This window comes from Myodes glareolus, chromosome 21, assembly GCF_982192425.1.
Source record: "Myodes glareolus chromosome 21, mMyoGla1.1, whole genome shotgun sequence".
Lineage (NCBI taxonomy): Eukaryota > Metazoa > Chordata > Mammalia > Rodentia > Cricetidae > Myodes > Myodes glareolus.
In genome coordinates, this window is record NC_142046.1 from 35,622,520 (window position 1) to 35,646,654 (window position 24,135).

The window sequence follows — 24,135 nt, forward strand, 5'->3', positions numbered from 1 at the left end:
GGGGTCTTGCACTTTGTTTTCCCTAAGAAAAGTTTTAAAAGCGATTCCAGGGGTGGAGAGATGGCTCAGATCTAGAGGACCCAAGTTCAACATCCAACACTCATGGTGGCCCACGACCTTCTCTCACTCCAGTGAGGGGATCTGATGCCCTCTTCTGGCCTCTGAGGGAACCAGGCATGCATGTGGTACACAGACATATATGCAGACAAAACACCTATATACATAAAACACACACAATTTTTAAAAGAGAGAAGGATCTCTAAGGCCATCTTGAACCTTTTTGCAACACTGGGGTAAAAATTAAAGCCTTCCATATGTGAAGAGCAAACTCTACCATTGAGTTATATCTGTAGACCAGTCATGTTTACAATTAGCTTTCAAAATGTGGATGAAACTTTATTATCATCTTCAATTTACAGTACAATCATTAGTCAGATGTCAAGTACTTAAAAGAGCATAATGGAAATCAATCTTTAAATGCTAAGTAAAAAGATAATGTATAGATAATTTTGTAAACAAATTATCAAATAAAAAGAATGCTGGCTGACTTCGCTTTTCAAACATACCCCACCTTAACACTTAGGGGATGTTTTATATCATAAAATTCCTTTTTTAAAGGATTTTTCTAATATATCAAGATTTATATGAAAAATGAATTTTTTGTTAGAAAACATTAAATATGAACCCAATGTAGAAATATGAAGGTAGACTATTCCTTTGGCAGAAAATAAATAACTACAAACATCTTAAATTAAGCACAGTTCATAGGATCATGGGAAGAAAAAAATATATCTTTACATTTCGCATTAATACTGAAACCAGATCAATACAGATTTAATATCATTTTATGCTTTCAATAACTCTGCAACACAAATTTATGAGTGGATAAAATAAAATCATTTTGAGGAGGAAACTTCTGCATATATTAAACTTCACAGACACCAATATATACTATTTATATACAGATCATGTCCTATTACTCCAAAACAGCTGAGTTTTTACTGTCTGGTCCCCATTTAGTGAGTATGCAGTATTTACAATGACTTAAAGGCTTCTACTGAATAAAGCTTTCATAATTTAGACAAGAACGAAACATGGAATGCACAAACATTAGGATGAGCTTATAAAAACAGCTCGGAAGAGAACGTAAGGTATGCCATTTATGCAAACGTTTTCCGGAGCAGCACTGGATATTTTTAAATTTATTTCCTTAATTGTTAAAGAACAGAAGATTTTCTTCCAAAAAAGTAAGGTGCCATGTTGCAGTACATTCTTGTAAGTACATAAGTGAGTTCACCTGAAAGGAAATGCTACATGTAAAACAGAACATGGGGTTTGGCTAAATGCTGAAAGTCTTTCCAGTCTGTGGTGCTAACATCAGACACTCACAGAACACAGGCTTGCAGGTACCGACTGTTTTCTTCAGTGTGAGCCGTTTTATGCAGTAGCATGTTCTAGAATAAAGTTTCTTTGAAAAAAGAACATATTTGTAATCAAATATCTGTAAATAGATTAATGATAAAATTTACAAATAGTCTTCCAAAGGATTTTTAATAGAAAGATTAAGTGTTTAAAAATATACAGAAGTGCATTCATGCAAAAAATTTTACTTTTAAAAAATTAAGCTTGAAACATGTTTGTAGTCTAGGTATAATGTATCTGAAGCCCGTGCATCTGTGTTTTCTAGCTTGTTGCTATGTAAAAAGTTGGTACAATAGAGTAGTGTGCAAAGTTTTAAGAGAAAACCCCTTTAGTTTATCACCAGCTCCCACAGTACGTAGGATCTAATGAACTAATTTATGCACTAATTTAAACCGTGACTTGAGAAAGACAGCCTGTCCTCTCCTGTCAGTCACACCCTTTCCACCAAATCGCTGCCTGCTGTTTCTGCAAAGGCTCAGCTGTACTTCTGAGGGAACACACAACTCCTTCAGCAGCTTACCACTGGAATGTCAGTCACTTCTGTAAGAAGGTAACACACCCACCTCGCACTTCACACCCAGGATGGTTTCTACCAGGGCAGATTAGGAAGAAAGTCTCCCTAAGAAGTATACTCTCTAAGGGCTTGGCAGGAAGGAAAGCCAAATAACAGCACCTTCAGGAGACAAGGCCAAAGTCACCTGAAAAGGCCAACAGTGGCAATTCTAAATGCGAGGGACAGAAAGCCTTTCCTTTCTTCAGGGAAGGCTAACACTGTACGGGGCATTCCTAGGCCCACTGCTGTCACAGGATCGGCTAACTGCTTAGCCACATTTGCACTGACTGGCTTTCACTGCTGGTAACAGAAAACACTTTTGTTCCTTCCAAATTGCTCTAGCTTCTGTAGACAATTACATGCTAATTATTACTCAGCATAACACTGAGCAGGACCGACAGCACTGCAAACACAGCTGTAATTTACGGAGCCCACAGGAAGACACCGGCAAGCTAAAGACTTACACTAAAAGTAATAGGGTGGGGGAAATTAGAAAAAAAAAAAAACCGCAGACAAAAACACTTAAAGGTCTTCAGTGCTCCTCAGCTCCTCAAATCACATCTTAAAGGAAACAATCGTTTCCTTAAAGAAAACTCTCAACTCCTATTTTATACCATTGTAGTGTTATAAGGCTACTTACTCACTGAGGGCCCAGAAAGTACAGCAAAACTAACCCGAAACATCTGTAAGCTGCCTCTGATCAAAAGATGAGCTTCAAGCGAACTGGACTTGAAAAAAAAACCAACCCTTTTATGGCCTTCAGGGTAAGGTGGGTTTTGTGCTTTATTATTCATGGTTCTTTCTGATTGAGACGGGAAAGTCTTAATATTTCCCATCAGAACCGTCTGGGTTGAGTGACACACATCCGGGGACTCCAACAGCTCTGGTATGTCTCTAAAGGAGAGGCTGCTGGTGGTAGCTGGGGGGCGGCTGTGCGGCTGGAGGTGCAGGGACCGCCACTGGAAAGCCAGCCAGCTGTGGCAGCCCGGATGTTGTGTTGTGGTAAGAGGACGCATCGGCTGACATCCCCACGGGCTGTGTGTAGGCAGACAGACCTGCAGCTGACTGAAGATGAGAGCTCTGGTTCCCATAAGAAGGGCTGGACACAGTGTCCTGTGCAGGGCTGTCAAAGAAATTCCACACAGAAATGACATTTAGGTTACATTATGGCAACAGAGCATCATGACAAAGCGTCTTCCATCTTCTTTTCAAGCTTATGTAGTCATCAGATACTGTTAACATAATTTTGTTTCTTTGAGACAGGGTTTCTCTGTGTAGCAGTCCTGGCTGTCCTGGAACTCTCTCTCTCTGTAGACCAGAATGGCCTCGAACTCACAGAGATGTGCTGCCTCTGCCTCCCAGTGAGTGCTGGGACTAAAAGGCGTGTGCCACCGCTGCCTGGCATGATTTTTTTTATGCTTACTGAGAAGAGCAGGGCTGGAGAACTGACTCGGTAGAGACAGTGCACACTGTGAAAGCGTGAGGACCTGAACCTGGAGCCTCGGCTAACCCAGGACCAGGAGACAGAGGCAGCTTCTCTGCCTCATCAGTCTAGCCAAAACAGACTGCTTGGCTCCAGATTCAGTGAGGGAATGCATCCAAAATAAATAAATAGACAGACAGAGAGGTGGATAGCGCTAGGGAGATGGCTCAGCAGTTAAGAACACTGGTTGCTCTTCCAGAAGACCCAGCTTGATTTCCAGCACCCACATGGCAGCTCACAATCATCTGTAGCTCATCCTGGGGATCTGGTATCTGTTTTGGCCTTGGAAAGCATCAGGCACACACATGGTTCACAGACACGCATACAGACAGAACAACCACACACACATAATTTAAAATAAATAAAAACCAAACAGTTGTGTAGATGAGACTGAAGAAGACGCCCTGACTGCTGGCCTCCACACATGTCCACATGGGCAGCAAACCAGAAAGGTAAATACAACCACATAAATGCACCCACACCGCACACACAAATAAAGAAAAAGGAAATGAGAGGGATCAGGTGACAAAGGGGGCAAGAGAAATCCTAAAACACCCCAAAGAGACAGGGGAGGAGGGGAGGCTTTCAAACAAACAAGCGAGGAAACTCAGTGAAGACGAGCTACAGTGGAAGTAAGAAATCAGACAAAAACAAGCTGTTCCTTCACCCGAGACAACACTGAGTACTGATGTGCTTATCTATCCATCCACCCATCTATCTATCCACTTATCTATCTATCCATCTATCTATCTACCTATCTACCCATCTATCTATCTACCTACCTATCTATCCATCCATCCATCCATCCATCCATCCATCCATCCATCCATCCATCCATCTATCATCTATCTATCTATCCATCTATCTATCTATCTATCTACCTATCTACCCATCTATAAAATAGAAGATCTCTTTGCCTCTGTATCCAAAGACCTCTATTTTTATTTAAACCTCAAGGTTCCGTGGGATAGTTAGAATGCAGTGTTGTTATCTTGGAGTCTCCTGTACATTATAGTAAACTTTGAATGAAGAAAAACAGTAAAAAAAAGGGGTGCTGAAAAAGCAGCAAAATCTAAGATTACAAGGCTTACTTAACTGGCTTTAACCTTGCACTGAAGAAGCAAACTATTTTTGTCTGTGATCCCTATGACCTGCTTCAGAGAGCAGAGCCCTACTCAAGATGAACCTCTGCATCCCCACACCCCTAAGCTTTTATTTGACAAGACCTCAGCACTTTAAAAAGAGACAACAGTGTGCCTTGCACAACTGTGTGTCATGCACAACCATGTACTCGCACAACCGTGTACCCTGAACAACTGCGTACCTGCGCAACAGTGTACCCTGCGCAACTGTGTACCTGTACAACCATGTACCCTGCACAACTGTGTACCCTGCATTGTGCATAGTACTTTATGGATCAATCACTTAGACAGACTGACTCACACTCTAAGTGGGAAATAAACCATATCAAATTACAAGACTTTGCTTTTCTCCTATTGCTACTATGACACAGATTTATGACACATATTTAATCTTAAACCACACCAAATATGTTGCTTACAGTAGAGGATTAATGTTGATATTACACTAGTTTTTCTCATAATTTCTACTGTCATTCAGAATAATAAAACTGTCATTTGTCATTTAACCCACAGATACAGTTCATTAGTCTTTAAACTTCCTACTCATGGACTTTAAGTTGAAAAGGGAGGGACCTTGGAGGGTAACTACATATAATACTGAATGCATATTTTCTGTGATAAAGTAAACAGATTGGAAGATTTAAAACATGATTATAGATTAAAAATTCAAAACATGATTATCAGAGAAATTTTTGATTAAAAATATTAAACCAAAGTCCATCATTCAAACTTATTTTCTTTTATGGATGAAGCAGTAACTTTTTTTTTTTTTAACATTTAGGAGTGCACACAGATAAGTATCCTGACATTACTTCATTAAGCTAACTAATAAGCATGTGCTAAGAACACCATGGCATCAATCCCTATGAACAACCACTACATACAAAATAAAGACTTTGTCTAGGAGCCAACCGGTGGTGGTGCATGCCCTTAATCCCAGCACTCAGGAAGCAGAGGCAGACAGATCTCTGTGAGTTCTAGGGTAGCCTGGTCTACAATGCAAGTTCCAGGACAGCTAAGGCTACACAGAAACCTTGTCCTTAAAAACAAAATCAAAATAAAAAATAAATAAAAAAGAGAAAAAGAAAAAAAAGAAAGAAAAAAGATTTTTGTTTAGGGTCTTAAATTATGTGTTTAAATTTTCGCAACTATCAAGGTATAACACTATTCTACTTGGTGAGAGAAGTAGTTAACTTCTCTGAAAGTTCAAGGCCAGTTTGGTCAACACAGTGAATTCTAAAATAGACAGGGCTACGTAGAAAAACCCTGTCTCAAAAAACAAACAAACAAGCAACAACAACGAAAGTAAAAATTAGGACCATTACTTAGTGTAAGGAGAAGAGTTTGTAGGTTCTCAATCTAAAACTAAGAAAAATTAACACAGCTCTCCAAAACTTACCTTAAATATGGAGTTTGGACGGTATGTGTTGTTACTACGGAGCTCATATTTGGAGGCAGAGATCTCAGTGAGCCCATAGGATCAGGTGCTAGGCCATAGCTCTGGGCAACAGGCACTTGGTGAATGTTATGACCCAGGTAGTTCCCACCATGCGTCTGAACTGGGTATGTCTGTTAATCATAGAGAAAAAAATGATACCTTGCTCTCTCAATCATTCACTAAACATAGGCAAAACTGTAAGACTTAAAGGGAGTAACATTTTTAATTATTTGGGGAGCAATCTGATTCTACCAATCTTTCCACACCGGAACAAAAAATGGAGAGCTTCCAATTCAAGGTGTCTAATCAATAAACATTTACAATGTTTTTAATTGTTCTTTGACTTTCAGTTTTGAAGGGAAAAAATGGGAACTATTTTAAAGCTGGAATCTATCAGGAGTGCTTATTAATAACATACATCTTGCCACAGAGCCTTCCCTGACCACTCGAGGCCACCACGATAATGACAAGTCTTGACACTCTCGTTCAGGATGCCTCCTCCACCTCCTCTGTGTTGAACAGAAGGTTCAAAGAGAGGCCAGGACCAAGCCCCTCTCTGCATTGTGCACCACATCTCCTGCTACAGTGGTTTAAATGAAAATGTTCCCCACAGGCTCACAGGAAGCGGCATTATTAGGAGGTGTGGCGTTGCTTGGGGTGTGTTCTTGTTAGAGGCATTGGTCACTGGGGATGGGCTTTGAGGTTTCAGATTTAAGCCCAGTGTCACTCTCTCTTCCTGCTGCCTGCAGACCTAGATGTAGAGCTCTCAGCTCCTCTCCACCATCATGTCTGCCTGCCACCATGCTTCTTGCCATGGTGATAATGCACTTAATTCTGAACTTGTAAGCCACCCCAACAAAATGCTTTCCTTTTTAAGAGTTGCCCTGGTCATGGTGTCTCTTCACAGCAATAAAGCCTAAGACACTTACCTGCCTTCAGAAGGTAAGAGAGAAAGAAGCTGTGAGGATAAGAATAACTGCATCCTTAGGAAACTCCAATCACCAGATTCTTATGTATATCTATGCAATTTGCATAGGACAGCTCCCTAAGAACGGAGTCTATTGGTCTACTCATAACAGCATTCAAAACAATTCATATGCTTAATAAATCCCATATAGCAGTAATCACTGGTGTAGTTTTGTTTAAAGCAAAGATCATATTAAAATTTAGAATAGTAGGCATGTCACATAAACTACATTAAGTCCCATGACATTCTCTCTCTCTCTAGCAATGACTGGCAGCCCACCGCTAAGAGGCTGAGACTGTGAGCACTGATGTAAGCTCATGGTTTAAGTGTCCTCTCAGACATACCTAATGTTGCTGTAGCTCCATCTACTCTTAGACACATTTTTCAAAACAGAATAGGAATTTTTGGATACTTCAAATAAACTCACACATGAATTCATATACTAAGAGGCTGTGTGAGAAAAGTAAACCCTTAGGAAGCCTTAAGGCAAAAAAAGAACAGCTGTGCATCGAGTGCGGACAGAAGCTGGCACAGGAACGGCCACCTTCAGACACAGTCTACCGCACAGTGGACAGACATTTCCCCTCCGCTCCACCTTCACAGACACAGTCTACCGCACAGTGGACAGACATTTCCACTCCGCTCCACCTTCACAGGAGCAACAAATACAGTTTTGAAAACAGAAGGAACAGTGGAAAAACTTCAGGAGTCTCTTTGTACCCAGAAATCCTTTCTAAGCTCATAGGTCATTTTCAGAAAGGTCAGAGCATGGGCTGGAGAGATGGCTCAGTGGTTAAGAGCACTGCCTGCTCTTCCAAAGGTCATGAGTTCAATTCCCAGCAACCACATGGTGGCTCACAACCATCTATAATGAGATCTGGTGCCCTCTTCTGGCCTGTAGGCATTCACACAGACAGAATATTGAGATTACTGTACACATAATAAATAAATAAACCTTTTAAAAAAAAAAAAGAAAGGTCAGAGCATGGCTTGGTAGATGCTTCTCTGTGTGACAGTCACCACAGTAACCTCTAAAAAACGTAGCAATTACAGTGTGTTACATCACCTAAGCTACGCTCCCACACTCTACTTTTCTCCTTGGTGTCTCCTTCACACACTCTACTGGTTTTCATAAATTAACACGAATTTTGCTCATCCATGTTCAGTATAAATTTAATTGGCCAAAATTTGAAAAATATTTCAGAATTGGGGATATTTAAAAAACTAAGTTTTCTAATGGCAGACGGCAAGCACACGGACATGGGAAGTACGGGAAAGCGATGCTGATGCTGTTAACGGTCAGCTTATGACGGTGCACCCCAGGGGCCTCAGCAAAGCTTTATTACACAGACTTTTTTTGGTTGTTTGAGACAGGGTTTCCCTGTGTAGCCCTGGCCATCCTGGAACTCACTCTGTAGACAACGCTGGCCTCAAACTCAGAGATCCATCTGCCTCTGCCTCACAAAGGTGTGTACCATCACTGCCTGTTTTTTTTTCTAAAAAAAACATTTTGAAGTCATGAATCTAAGAAAATATAAGGCATGCTCTGAGAAAATAAGAAGCTCTTAGATGCAGAGACCCACAGCCAGACATTAGGCAGAGCATGGGAATCCTGCAGAAAAGGGGGAGGAAGGATTGTAGAACACCATAAGAAAACGGCCCACACTAACCAGGGTTAATAGGGGCTCACAGAGACTGATGCAACAATCACGGTCTGACCTAGGTCTTCTGCACATATGTTCTGGTGTGTAGCTTGGTATTGTCTTGTCTAGCCTTAATAGGGAACATGCCTCGTCTTATTGTAACGTGATATGCCATGTTTGGTTGATATCCCTGCTTGTCCTTTTCTGAAGGGAAAAGGAGGAGTGAATGTGGGGGAGAGAAGAGATTCTGGGGGAGAGACTGGGAAGAGTGGAGGGAGGAGAAACTAGTTGGAATGTAATATATGAGAGAAAAATAAAGAAAAATGAAAAAAGAAGGCGCTTATTATCTAATCTTTAAACAATTACCTAGGACAAACCCTGAAGGAAGCTCTGAAAGAAATACTTGATCTCCTTATTGAACAGAACCCAGCGGGTTTACACAGCACACCAAAGGCTGGGCTGTGTGCTGGGAGGTTTGGCTTCCAGTTGTTTGGTGCTTGAGAGCTAACTTTGCGAGATAACAGATCAACGTGCTAGTGAGCCCACAGTGGGTGGGACATAATGTGAGGATCTGCTGGAGGAAATGGGTCGCTGAGAACATTCAAAGGTTCAGGTCAGCCCCAGACCTTCACTGCTCCGCTTCCCAACTGCCATGAGGAGGGGGTGGCTGTGTTCCACACGTTCTTCCAGGCCCAGGGCAATGGAGCCAGCTGGCCATGAACTCAGACATTTGGAATCATTAGGCCAAGCAAACCTCTCCTCCTTTTAGTTGATTTTTTTCCAGTACTCTGTCACAGTAAAGGGAAGCTGACCCAGGCAACTTTAAAATTTCTTTGGGTTGTAAGCCTAGCCTTTAGTGGCTGAGCCTTTCCTCCAACCTGAGTTTTATAATGTTATTCAAGGGCAATAGATCTTTAATATTATGCTCTTAAACATTTAACTTTAAAAAGCTGACTACTCTCTCGAAAGCAATGCTCACCTGCACTGGAAGCCCAGCTGCTGTGCACGGGTAGTGCGCTGGGTGAAGCTTGGAGTAGACCGGATAGACAGGCGTGTCATTAACCAGCTTGTTGTACAGGTCCAGTGCTTCCAAGACCTTCACGTTCAACTCGGACAGTTCAGAATGCCGCCTGGTAGAGAAGAAAAGTATTGTCACAGAAATGTACAGGATTGTTTGAGTTTAGTATGTCTATCCATACTTCAAAAGGCTGTTTTCATACGCAAGAAAAGGATAATCATAGAGGGAACCTGCTTCAGTCAACAGCTGGGCTGGGAAAGTGAGGTCTCTACCTCTTAATGGAAATCAATTCATAATTTGTACTAGAATTTACTTTAATATATTATAGATTTATGTTGAAAATTCAATTACAAAGAAAAATAGTCCCACTTCAGTAAAAGTCTAAGCCTTAGTTATAAATCTCACTAGCACAGTGTGCAGGTGATACCCAGAGCGTCTGTGACTTAAACAAGAGCACATGGAAAAAAACAATCACACACACTCGCTTAGATCCATGAAAAGTCAGCTAAGGAATTATTTAACCCCTCTTCTGCTATACGATGATATGGGTGAGAAAATGATGCCTCCTTCCTCCACCCCTGGCTACCTGTGGTATGCAGGAGAGCTGACCCCGGCTCTGACAGAGGAGCGAGAGAACGGACCCTGCCCTGCACCAGCTGCAGCACACAGAAGAGCAGGCCCTGCACCAGCTGCAGCACACAGAAGAGCAGGCCCTGCACCAGCTGCAGCACACAGAAGAGCAGGCCCTGCACCCCACCTGGGCAGCACACGAGAGCTGACCCTGTTGGTAGCAGGAGAGCCAGTCCCAAGGGTGTGAGAGCAGGAGAGATGCCCCTAACAGCAATCAACGATCAGGAGAGAGGGTCCTGGACCTTGCTTGTGCAAAACAGTAGAGCTGGCCCTGGTGATATGAGAGAGGGGGGCCAGATCTGAGGGCCAGAGAGCAGGAAGCTGGCCCTGCCCTCATGCTATAGCATGGTAAGCTAGCCAAGGCAGTGCCGGAGAGCTCATCTGGGTAATGACGATGAGGAAAAGTGCTAGCAAGCTACCAACCTGGCTACCACCCAGGCCCAGAACCAAGACTATGAGGAGTTGGCCCACCCCTAAAATCCCAATCTATTAACTGCTGGAGCATGTGAAGAGGATGAACCTACAGATCCAAAGCAGCAGGATCCCCATGACACAGGATAACCAAGAGGAGCCCCAGTGAGATCTCAATATTGACAGTGTAGTACGAACCAGGTCCTCAAAGCATACCAATCACAGTGACAATGAATACTTGCAAGTAAAGATGAACGGACTAAAGGGTAAACTGTTTCAACAGTCACACTACAGCTTCCACAACAAGGCTTTCTGTTTGTTTTTGTTTTGTCTCATTTGGTTTTACATTTAAATTTAGTTTTGATTTCGGGGAAGGCTGCCAGGGCGAAGGGCGGAAGGCAGATTTGAGAAGATGGGGAGATAAGTGGGATTGAAATGCATGATGTAAAATCCACAAAGAATCAATAAAAGTAAAATAAAAGATTATTTGAATATTACCAAGAAAACACAAGTAAAATCATTATACATATGTGTGTGTGCGCGAGTGTGTGTGTGTGTGTGTGTGTGTGTGTGCGCTAGTCTCCACTAATCTTTACTCACTTGGAGGTTTTGAGGAAGTAAAAATAAAACCAGATATCTTATTGTATAACAAACAACAAATCCAAAAAAACATTTGCCCAGGGAACATACAGCAAAAATCCTCTCATTTAGTACAATTCTGCCTAGTCTCCTAGAAGGAATAAATGGCAATTTACAATGGACCAATTTGTACAAGTTAAATGGCTACTTTTTATCTGGTCTAAAGCACCTATATGAAGGTGGTTCGGTCTACAGAGGGGAGAAGCAGAAGCAAACAGACAGCCCACCACAAAAACAGCCATCTCTCCTTTATTAACATCTGTTATCTAGCAAAGGAAAAGGTGCTGTTTCTTCTCTTGCAATGATTCAGTAGTATCTGCTGCAAAGCACCTAAATCTACAGAAACTAAATGAGCATACTATTAAATGTGTGACTAAGAACTAACATAAGAACCTGGTCTATAACCCATATAAAGCATATGGGTGAAATACTGAGCACTGGAAGGCCCTGATAGTTGTGCATGAAAAAACCTTTCAAGATCCACGAGAATCCAAAGCAAAAGCAGGCTCTACTGGATTGTGCTCAGAACTACACTAGAACAATGAGGACATGAGTCTCTACTACTAGGAAACCAGTAAAAACCGTGCACACGTGCACACACACATACACACATAGCAAGTGATGTAACATACAACTGAGAGAGAACACAGAACTTAAGAGATGAATGTGAGCTGGGGACTGGAGAGACAGCCCAGGCAGGTCAAACAGATGGCGCAAAGAAAAGCAGACTATCCGGGTACACAAAGGAAGGGTGAAAAGGACAATGTGATGGTAAATAATTATTTAGGGAAGGCCGTGGAAAATCAGAGTGCAACAGTTTAGAACATAGATACACAGGACAGCAGTTGTAATTCCTGACGCTGCAAATGTTAAAAAATTCCATTCTTTGAGTTGGCAAATGAAACGTACAATTTAATTTTCTAGCCATGGAGTTTTATTCCCACCCCCAGCGCCACCTGTAGGAATAGCAAACCATTGATGATTTTATTCAAGGAAAAAATTATTTATATCTATCTTTGAATTCTTGACAGGAGCAAACAATCAAAGAGACTGAAAAGCATTCCCTAGCACGGAAGCTGCATCTCTGCCCACTGCTAAGAAACATGGACACCAGCTAGCTGACAGTGCTTAACAGCCAGCTCTCATTCAGAGTTAACTGACATCAGAGACTGGTACTCTGAGCTTTAATTCCTTTAGAGTTTTCTTTAGTGACATTCTTTTTATTGAACAAAAATAAGGTTACCCTGTCATACCTCCCCTTATATATATGGCATCATTCCATATCAACAAATATTTATCAATGGCAATGGTTTCTACTATGAAATACATAATGTTTAATTTTGAAAATCAATCTCACACTAAAAGGCATTTTAGTTAGCTGCATTTTTATGATCATAAATATCACTGTGCTGTACACCACACCATCTGATCACTGAATATCTCCCCAGGTTTAGGATGGACTTCACATGGCTTGGGTGATTTTTCGGTCCAAGAAAATGGATGCCTATACTCCTAGTCACTCCGATGGCAATCTGGTCATTTTCTTTCTCAATTTCTCCAGTCGGTTACTCACTAATAGTTCGTAGAAGATGTGTAAGTAGGCATGTGATTAATATACCTCTGATTATTTCATTTTGTAAAAACATAAAGGATTTGTAAAAGTATGTTATGGAGGAGCTAGAGAGATGGCTCAATTGTTAAGTACATTGTCTACTCTTCCAAAGGACCCAGGTTCGATTCTCAGCCCATAACCATACCATCTATAACTCCAGTTCTAGGGGATCTGATGCCCTCTTCTGGCCTCTGCATGCATCAGGCACATATATAGTGCACAGACATACATGAAGGCAAAATACTTATAAAATAAAATAATTTAAAAATATTCTAAGGAACAAAACTATTTTTCTTTGAATGAATCATCAAGTTTGCTATTCCTACTTTAAAAAAATCTACTAGAAAATTAAACAGCTTAATTTTTTCCTTCCTGTACTATTTAAACAGCAGTTCAATGCTTAGGGGCTGGAAGGGAGAAGAATGGAGACTAACTCCTTCCCCTGGACTTTAGTCCTCAAGTGTCTCTTCCCAGTTCAGAGAGAGAGCTGGCAAATGGCAGAATGGCTCAGCCTGATGGCTGACAGTCGGCTGACCCACAAGTGCTGCTGCCCCTTCTCCAGAGCAGCAAAACCAGAGGCAGGGGATCTGAAAGGGCAACAGGAACACAGAGACATAGAGAAAACAGAAAAAGTCACTACATTGCATTTAGCTCCTCAAACTAGAGAAATTTTCCTTGTAATGTACACAGATGTCACTTTTGGGTGTGTAGCAAGTCAATGCTTAACTCTCATTTGCATTTTGTCCTCAATTCACTTTATTCTTAATTACTCAATTCCAGCCCCAAAACAAAGTGACTGGTGTGATCCAATGCAACCATGATTCTATGCACATAAGATCACTACCACTGATGAAAAAGAATGTTCCCAGAATAAATAGCAATACAGCAACCAGCTGTAAGCCTCTGGCAACTAAATAGTAACTGCAATAGATTTTACAGTTCCGGAAGCGCTTTCTCCAGCTGAAAGCTCACTCAAAACAAGCAAACATGGAAATGATACTGTTTTCCAGTGCAAGAAAAACCTCACCTATCAATCTCTTCAAGTTTCTCATCTATCATTGGACCCATCTGTTGGCAAATATCTGTAAATACAGAAATAATTACAAACACAGAAACTTAATTCAGCTTAAGTCAGTTTCAACAATCTTTAAACAAGAGAACATGCATCATAATATAAAATACAGAGAAATAAGCTTATGCTAGAGATGATAAAAGATCTATTCTTATCAACATTCAAAGCACCTTTACTGCTCTATACTACTATCACAGACCAAGGCAAGGTCAAGATTAGAATAAAAATCCCATCTTGTTCCTGGAGTCATTAACCAAGTTTATAGAGGTAACTGTGACAGTTATCCCGAAGCCTGAAGAGATCTACGGAACTACTAGGTAAGTACAGTGAACCTGACCCATACTGTATAAAGTATGTACACATGTGCATGCACATTAAATAGGAATGTGGGACAGAGGCACCTGCAGAAAGACATCCTCTGCACTCCACATGTGCACATGGGATACTAGCCCACACCCTATACCACGCACTTGTATAAAAACATAAAAAACACTAATAAAAATATAAGTACTTCATATATTTCCAAACATTAAAACCACAAATATAATGGGAAAAGCTCCATATTCAGAGCCAAGCTTCCTTGTATAAAAAAATTTAAGATTTCTCTATGTACTGTAATTTTTCCAAAGGAAATTGTTTGGTTTTGTGGGTTTTTTGACAAGGTCTCCCTTCATAGTCCAGACTGGCCTTGTACTCATGACAACCTTCCTGCCTTAGCTTTCTTCATGCAAGAATTATATGTACAAACCCCTATCCCCAGATCCCCAAAGTACTGCAGGTTTTTGTTTGCTTTTTTGGTTGGCTGGTTGGTTTTGGTGTAGAAACCTAAGGATTCTTAAAACACAAAAGAATATCTGTTTGCTTTAATCTCTTAGTGACAAAAGGATACACAGTAAGGAGACCATTAAACAAAACAAGCACTTTTAGGTGTACATTTGATTGATTTAGTAGGCTGTTATTTCTAACTCTGCCCTTTCTGTGGCCAACTTCACAACGATCTTAAGGAAACACAAGGACTCCCTTCGTGAATGGCCTTGATGATGCCTTGATGATCCTTTCACTACTTTATTACACACATCTGTTTTTCACCAGAATTTCAAATCTCAGAAAGCAAACTGGAGGCAGAAAAATAACTTCAAGACACTATAAACAAGCAATATATATGTCAAGCGGTATTAACTAATACCTTCTAAGTCCAAGAGCTCTTGGGAGTCAGGTTTTGAATCCTTCGGATCTATGCTCTGGAGAACCTGCAGGGCTCTATCCATTTTATCCTAAAAAAGGAACAGGTGACACTAAGCAGTCCAAAGAGTTACCTCTGCTGAACAGAAAAGCACCGCTCCCAGACATCCTCAAAGACAATACGCCTTTAAAATCTTGGTAGTTTATTAAACAAAAGGATGTTACCTCATCTATATAAACAGGCTCAGGCTCTGATTTCTTAATTTCCTCTACTTCATCATCAAGTACATTCAATTTGTCCACCGTTGCTGTGGAAACAAAGTGAGTTATAAGTTCTTCAACATTTACTTTGGTGATGTAGTATTTCTAAGTGGTCTATTATTATCCATGGGTGGGAAGGGCTCTTTGGTCATCACACTTCATAATCAGTATATCACATACAGTCATTCACCACACACAATATTTACTCAGCACTCACAGTGTGCCGAACCTCCTTCCCAGTACTTACGCACACCCCAGTTAACAGGCAGAAGAATTGTGTGCTCACAGAACCTACATTCGAGTAGGAAAGTGAGCAGCATTTGCAGGTGCTGTCACTACAGCCACTTAGCTGAAAACTGAATGTTACCACCGGGGCGAAGAAACACACAAGCGAACAGACTCTATCCTTACGCCAGTTCACTTATAACTGTTAAGTTCCATCTATACTCGGAACTTCAATATTTATAAATAAAAAGCCCAACCTGTATTTCCTATCTGGAGAAAATATAGACCTGATTTAACCTAACTCTGATAGTTAAAAATAGTACTAAAGCTACAACAACAAAAAAGTATTTCATAGAGAGGATGTTGAAAAATGATTTATAAATATACATATCCTGAAGCTGGGCAGTGGTGCACACCTTTAATCCCAGCACTCAGGAAGCAGAGGCAGGCGGATCTCTGTGAGTTCAAGGCAGTCTGGTCTATAAGAACTAGATGAAAGGAAGGAAGGAAGGAAGGAAGGAAAGAAAGGAGGGAGGGAGGGAGGGAGGGAAAGAGGGAAAGAGGGAGGGAGGCAGGGAGGCAGAAAGGAAGGAAATATATACATATCCTGGAAACTATCTAACACAAGTTCCCTGGACGGGGATGGAGAGATGGCTCAGTGGTTATGAGCACTGGTTGCTCTTTCAGAGAACTGGGTTCAATTCCTACCCACATGGCAGCTCCTAACTGTCTGTAATTCCAGTTCTAGGGTACTGGAGTTACAAAATACCACTGCACATAAATTTAAAAATACACTAATGCATATAAATTTAAAAAAAAAAACCAAGTTCCTTGGAGCAGTGCTAAAATGCACTTAATTTTAGCTAAATTTCGACTGAAACAAAGTTACTATAAAAAACACTGGAAACAAAGAATGGAGCCCAGCAGGCACCCAACTTAAGTATCTGGCTGACTTTGAGTTCTACATAAAGAAAGCTCAACAAAACACAGGGGTGAGGATCAAGACTACCTTTTACTGGTTAAAAATAATATTACTAAAGGAAGACTGGGAGCAAACCTAGGGCTCTGCACGTGCTAGGACTGGGAAAGCATTTACTGAAATCCACTCCCCGCTGAATACTGCTGAAACAGGAGGTCAGACTCTTCAAACTAAGCCAAGGCAGGAAATCATGGCATAGGATGTCTGCTATGGTTTACAAAGTTATCTGAAAAGTTCCCAGGACTCCCACCCCCTAAGAAAGCCTGAGAGAAAACAATGTACTCTGCAAACACATAAGTTAAGTCTCCCCTCACCCAACTTCAGCCCTCTGAAGGACTCGCTTGCCGTATACTAAAGCTGTACAGGATGGCTGCCGTTTTTCAGCGCATGCGCTTTCCGCAGCTGTGTGGCAGCAGCCATCTACACGCATTCTAAGCCAGACTGGAGGCCTCTAAATCCTGGCTCGATCCCTCGCTACAGCTCCTCCCCCTGCAGCGGAAGTACGGATTTCATAGGACAACAGTGTGAGCGCTGAAGGACTGAACCAGCATTACTCTAAGCTGTTTCTGTTCACCTCAGCATGGCCGGAGAACAAATGCCGTGTTCTCAGCCAGCGCGCTGACCACACGGTTTATAGCTACAGATGAAGGTCAGAGACCGACAATCAAATCAAGGTGGAATAAATCTAAAACGTAAGAACCGCAAAGCCCACTGTCTCACTCAGCACTGGCTGCGTGGCTGTGTGGGTCCCACCTTCACTATAGTTCTATGATCTTCACTTCTGTGCAGATCATACAAACTGCTTCTCAAGTTTTCACTGAAATACTTACTTTACGTAATCGTCACTATACTCATCAAAGACCTGAAATATAAAGTAAGGGCTCCTGGAACTGACATGAGTCAAATTCGTTCCTTAATCTAGTTAAATTTCATTGCAAAACATATAGACAAACAATTAAAAGGAAAGTAAATACTAATCTACTCCTCTTTTTCTTTTCTCTTTTTCCTTTTGCCCCTGGCTGGCCCAGAACTCACTATCTATGTAGTTCATGAACTTACAGATGCCCGCCTGCCTCTACCTCCCAAGTACTAGGATTAAGGTGTGGCTGCCACACCCAGCTCTCGTCTACTCTTCAGTATCAATAATACAAGTCAAGGGAAAACAATTTCAACAGACTGAGGTGTCTCTGAGGAAGCAGGAACCTTTGCTAACTCACCTGCCTCAGGCTCTATGTTTAAGTTAGTCGTGACAAAGTTAGAGGGGAAGAGTCCTATTCCTCTGTGGCTTTCTCCTTTCCACCAATTGGCATCACTGAAAACAGAGCAGAAAAACGGTCATTCACTCTCCATCCTGTCAACGGGAAACTAAAAACAGCTATTGTACTTTTGCACCTTAGTTTACATCTAGCTGTATACCAGCTATTTTTCTCAGAGAAGCACAGTGGGATATGCCTGTAATACTTGCACTGTCATTGCAGAAATAATTTTCTTCTCAAATTAATGAAAAGATACTTTAAAGAAAATACAAATCAAAGAAAATATGTATCCCTTACTAAATTTTGAAGCAGTTTTCCATGACTAAGCCCCAAGTCAAAATCCTTCCATCCACAGTAGCAGCATCCAAGCTAGACAGCAGCTCCCTATCTATTCCCCATCCTTTCACATACAGACAGCTAACCCGACACTCGCATGGAGACACGTGTTACTCCACAGAGCGCCTTTTAGTTTACTACTGTTAGATTTTAGTTTTTAAAAGTTTTTAAAACTTTATAGTTTTACTGCCTTTTAGATTACTACTTCTGGAACCTGCCTTTCAATGTTCTATTGAAGTGCACATTATATTTAATTTACTCATTTCTGCGAAGATGGACTTTTAGGTCATTCCAGGTCATTCCCAGTCTCAACAATAAAAAGACTGAATAGTGCAGAGTGGTGGTGGTGCACGCATTTAATCCCAGCACTCAGGAGGCAGAGTCAGGTGGATCCCTGAATTTGAATCTCTGAGTTTGAGGCCAGCCTGGTCTACAGGGTGAGTTCCCGGACAGCCAGTGGTACACAGAGAAACCTTGTCTCAAAAAACAAACAAACCAACAAACAAAAGACTGAATAGCAACAATTCTGGATTAGAAGGCCTATAAGGAACAACTGTTCTAGGTTTGTTCAATACAGTGACCTGCAAGCTAGGTGTGATGCATATGCCTATAGTTCTTAGTACCTGGAAAGGATCACATGAGCCCAGGAGTTCAAGGCCAGTCTGGACAAAATGGCAAAACAGTGAAACCCTGTCTCCCCATAATGGGAGAACGGGGGGAGGGGGGTGAGAGGGAGACAACACAGACAGCTTACTGGCTCATGGATATAAGCATGTTCAATTTTACAGATACGTCAAATGTTCGTTAGAAAGACTGAGAGAGTATACATTCCTTCTCTCCCAAGAAGTCATTTTCTCCCCTGCATGATAACTGTCCACGCCTGTGCCTGACACCTCACCTGCATTCTCCAAGCACCCGCCTGTGGCACACTGCCTCTTCCACAGACTGTTCTCCTCTTTGCTCTTTAGCTCGTCCTGTTGGCTAGCAGGCATTTTTTTCAAGAACTGTAGTTCTTTATGCACTCAGAATAGCAGCTGCTTGTCTGAATTAAGCCCATCCCTGTTCTCAAACTGACTCAGCAATCTTTTCTCTGCTCCGTATTACTTGGTGTAGGAGGTTCTTCTTGTATTTATGTTGCTTTCATTGGTTGAATAAAGATACTGCCTTGGCCTGTTGATAGGGCAGCTCTTAAGTGGGCGGGGTAGACAGAACAGAATGCTGGGAGGAAGAAAGCAGAGTCAGAGAGAGCCGCCACAAAGTCACCAGAGTCAGACACGCTGAATCTTTCCCAGTAAGCCATGGCCTCATGGTTCTACACAGATTATTACATATCGGTTAAAGCAAGATGTGAGAGTTAGCCAATAAGAGGTTAGAGATAATGGGCCAGGCAGCAATTTAATTAATACAGATTTCCATGTGATTATTTAGGGCATAAGCTAGCCAGGTGGGTCGGGATGACAAGCAGCCCACCAGTCAGGGTGTAAACCAGCCTGGCGGCAGGACACAGCCCGCTCAGGCTCAGGGGGTTAAGCTAGCCAGGCTGCGGGACACGCACCTCCTTACTATATTACTAACTCAGTTCTCCCATAGATTTGCCTAATATTTGAGATTTTCATATTTGTCCATCTCCCATGTACAGGTCACTAACTTATGTGAAATCAGACTGCAAGTACTGTGTAAATCAAACTTCATTTTATTATATGAATAGCTAATCAACCCAGCAGAAATTACTAAAAGTTCACCTTAAAAAAAAAAAAAGAGAGAAGAACTTGTGATGCCCTCCCTAACTGTCAAACAGCAGCTGTATCTGTTCATGAGCCTATTTCAGAATCTCACTTTAATACAACAGTCGGAAGAAGAAGTCAGTATCTACAGGGTTTTTTCCTATGGTTTCAGTTACTTATAGTCAATCATGGTCTAAAACTAGCAAGAGAAAAAGCTGGCAGAAATCAACAATGTATAAGTTTTCAATTTTATGTTATCTGCCTAGGAAGTGAATCATTTCTGTCCAATGCATTCATGAAGAGTCCACACCCCTCCTGTTGTCATCTTATTTCATTTACTGCAGACCTTCATATTTCCTTATTAAAATCCAAGTATTTTTCAAATTCTTTGGGAAAAAGAATTTCAAAACGAGTTTAATTGGAAATCCAGTTGACTTATGTGATATAAGAAAACCTAAGTCTTTACAATATTAAGATTCATCTTTTCATATCAGGTATATCTCTTTCCTTTTGTACATTTATAAATATATTTTTATTATTTCTTAACTTTCAAAGTATTTATAATTTCTCCATAAAGGCCTTAAGTACCTTTGTATTATATCACTTATAAAAATCTAAAAGTATTTTTTTATTTTACACATAAGCACGTGTGCCTGAGTGTATGTGTGCAGCACACGCATGCAGGAGCCCGAAGAGGTCAGAAGAGGCGCTGCCCTCCCTGAAACGGGAGTCACAGATGGTCGTGAGCTGCCACGTTGGTTCAGTGAACCAAACCCAGGCTCCCTGTAAAAGCACTCAATCCTCATAACTGCTGAGGGCAATTTTTGTTACTATTGTGAATGATATCTTTTCTACTACATTTTCTAAATATACCACTGATTTTTGTATATTAAGTTTGTATCTAATAGCCCTAACATAAACTTAGCTGTTTATTAATAGTCTGCCCTCTGACTGTCTCGGACTTTCCACATGAACAGTCATCATAGTCACCCCTTTTTGCCTACTTGATAGAAATTTCATGTGCTGACCACCATTCTTAAGGATGTTTTTGTTTGTTTTTCTTTTTGGTAGGATTAGACACCAGAGCCGAAGCCTTTCTATGCTAGGCACAAACTCTTTTCCTTTTTTCTTAATGATTAATTTAACTTTATTTTATGTGAATTGGTGTAAAGTTGTCAGATCTCCTGGAACTGGAGTTACAGACAGTTGAAAGCTGCCACATGGATGCCAGGAATTGAACCCAGGTCCTCTGGAAGAGCAGTCAGTGCTCCTAACCACTGAGCCATCTCTCCAGCATCTAGGCACAAACTCTTAACACTGAGCTGCCCACTAAGAAAGAATCTTAGGATTGATGATCAGTTAATCTTCGAGATTCTGGAACACTTCATTTACGGAGTTTCACGAAGATATAAAAGAGCTATCTATCGCCTAAGTTCTTAAGATCAGAAAATGATGTATCAATAGTTCCAATAGTTCTGAGATATTATATATGCTATTTTTTCATTCTCAGTGGGGGGGGGCTTCCCCACTTGTATCTGTCAGGTTACAGCAAAGAGAAAAGCAACTGAAACAGTTGCCTTCTGAAGACTAAGCTGACACTGTCAAGACAAAAAAGAAATTAGGCTGTTGAAATAAAAACGACATTTTCTTAAAGTCGTTAAGAAAAAACAAGAAAATAAAACACACAGATAAAAACCTACCTTTTTATTCTAAGATTTAAAAAGAGAGATTAAGGTTCTCAAATCTAGTTCTAGGTCTTGGCAATATAACTCAGTTAAAAGCACTTCCCAAGCCTGACAACCCGAGTCTGACCCCTAGGGCCCACATGGTGGAAGGAAAGGACCAAGTTGTCCTCTGACCATTACAAATGTGACATAGCACACACGTGCCTCACTCCCCATAAGGAAATAAATAAGTTAAGTCTCAGAATCAAGAAAAACTTCAGCCTTTCTCTGTAGCTATGAACACTACCCAAGACAAGTCTCCTGATGGCTTTTGTAGTGACAATGGCAAAAGGAAGCGGTGTCCTAGATGAATAAAGTCACCACGAAGACACTATGTCTAGCCGGGCGGTGATGGCACACGCCTTTAACCCCAGCACTTGGAAGGCAGAGGCAGGCGGATCTCAGTGAATTTGAGAATTCTACAAAGAGAGTTCCAGGACAGCCAGGACTGTCACACAGAGAAACCTTGTCTCAGAAAACAAACAAAACAAGACAAAAAAAAAAAACCAAGAAACAAGAACAAAAAAGAGAACACTATGTCTACCACAAACAATTAAGCAATAAACCCAGAACTGCAGTGATATCCCAATCATCTCCATTTCTTTCTTTGTTTCATTCTTTCTTTCTGTTTTTCAAAATAGGGTTTTTCAGTTTAGCTCTAGCTATCCCGGAATTGGTTCTGCAGACCAGACTGGCCTTGAGATCACAGAAATCTGCCTGCCTCTGCCTCTCAAGTACTGGGACTAAAGGCGTGCACTACCACATCCAGCTCCCAATCTTAAAGTTTCTTTTTTACTTTTTAATCAACCCTTCCATTTAATGCTCAGACTCCTTTCAGTATCTTACAAAATTTTTCAAAGTCAATCCAAGGGGCTAGGGATACAGCACAGTAGCAAAACACTACTCTGACTGTACGAGGCCTGGGTTCAGACTTTGGCAATGAAAAACATGGAACAACAACAACAAAATCGCCATTAAGATTCATGTGAAATAAAGTGGTCCCTGAACAAGCCTCCTAAACCACAAGTCTACACCAAATGTACACCGATTCTCTAGGGCCTGAGTCATGGTATCACCAGGTTCTGTCCTGCATATCACTGTCTACACTGTTATTTTAACTCCCTTACTTAAGTTTCACAAAAACAGAACTGTGTCCTCATTCATTTTTTATTATAAATTGTCTATTACATAACATTTTCTCTATAAATACTTACAGCAGCAAAGCAAAACCATATGTATCTATCCACTTAAAAATAGGCTAGACTGGGGCCAGCAAGATGGCTCAGCAGGTTAAAGTCAAGCATGATAGCTTGAGTTCGATCTCAGAACCCACATGGTAGAAGGTTGTTTCTTGCAAACTATCCTCTGACTTCCACACGCACACGGTGGTATGGGGAGGGCACATACACATTCATGCAAGCATGTGCACAAATAAGTAAATTTACTTAAAAATGAAAACTACCTATCTTTCTTTGACTAGTATATCCTCAATGTGTTATTTAGAATGGAAAGCAGGTACATGTGCCAACTCTGTTCACAGCAACTAGTTAGCTGTCTGGTCTCACTGCTGCAAAGTTTTGTCAACTTGAAAGAGCTATTACATTTATTTATCTATTTGTGTATGTGTACGGGAGGGTCAGGGGACAGCCTACAAGAGGCAGTGCTCTCCCTCCAGTATGTGGGTCCCAAGGACTAAACTCAGGTCCTAAGACTGGAGCTCCGACCACTGAGCCAACTCAGCAAACCACATCACCTTGTCTTAAAAGTAAAGTTCACACACACGTCTGCACTCTCTAGAACCTCAACATTTGGGAAACTGAGACTGGAGGCCTTATAGGCCAGGCCAGCCTAGGCTACCCGGTGAGAACCTGTCTCAAAAGACAAAAAACAAACCAAAGAACGGAATTAGGCTCAAGATAGATCAATCTATTTTTTCCTTAAAATTTTAAATGATAAAGGAATTGTGGGAGGAATACAGCAGCTGTATGTGAAGACTTCTGATGAAGCGTGACTTTCAATGGCTCTCATCAAGGTTCTCACTACCTAGTCTAATCTTCAAGAAACTAGTGGAGAAAACTGGATTATTTGACTAAAAGTAAAAACCTAAATACTCCTGGTTCTCAGCTAAAGATACTATACTATTTTCAGAATGTTCCATAAATAAACATATAAAACATACCTGTCATCCAAAATGGTAATAATTTCACCATGTTTAAAGGTGAGCTCATTGTCCTCGACAGCTTCAAAGTCGTATAAAGCTCTGACTCTCCGCGCAGTCTTATTATTTAACTGAATGTCTGCAGGTGGATACAAAGACTTTGTCTCTGCGTGCTGCTGCTTCTGCTCTTGCAATGACAATTCAATAGCTAGTTGGAAAAATTAAAAAGGAAACATATCCAGAATTAATTGTAACATCTA

The 24,135-nt window shown here is 41.1% G+C and overlaps 1 protein-coding gene across 1 annotated transcript in view; it reads right to left on the minus strand.

Annotated features, from left to right (window-relative positions):
• Nucleotides 1-370: 370 nt before the first annotated feature.
• Nucleotides 371-24,135, minus strand: part of Stam2 (signal transducing adaptor molecule 2) — a 49,059-nt gene continuing 25,294 nt past the window's right edge. The window contains exons 7-14 of the mRNA XM_048425972.3: nt 23,897-24,083; nt 17,895-17,989; nt 15,438-15,520; nt 15,217-15,304; nt 13,986-14,040; nt 9,628-9,778; nt 6,000-6,169; nt 371-3,098 (exon numbers count right to left, since the gene is read on the minus strand). Coding sequence (XP_048281929.3) covers nt 2,870-3,098; nt 6,000-6,169; nt 9,628-9,778; nt 13,986-14,040; nt 15,217-15,304; nt 15,438-15,520; nt 17,895-17,989; nt 23,897-24,083 — 1,058 coding nt within the window. The 3' untranslated portion in view covers nt 371-2,869. The remainder of the gene's footprint in view (nt 3,099-5,999; nt 6,170-9,627; nt 9,779-13,985; nt 14,041-15,216; nt 15,305-15,437; nt 15,521-17,894; nt 17,990-23,896; nt 24,084-24,135) is intronic.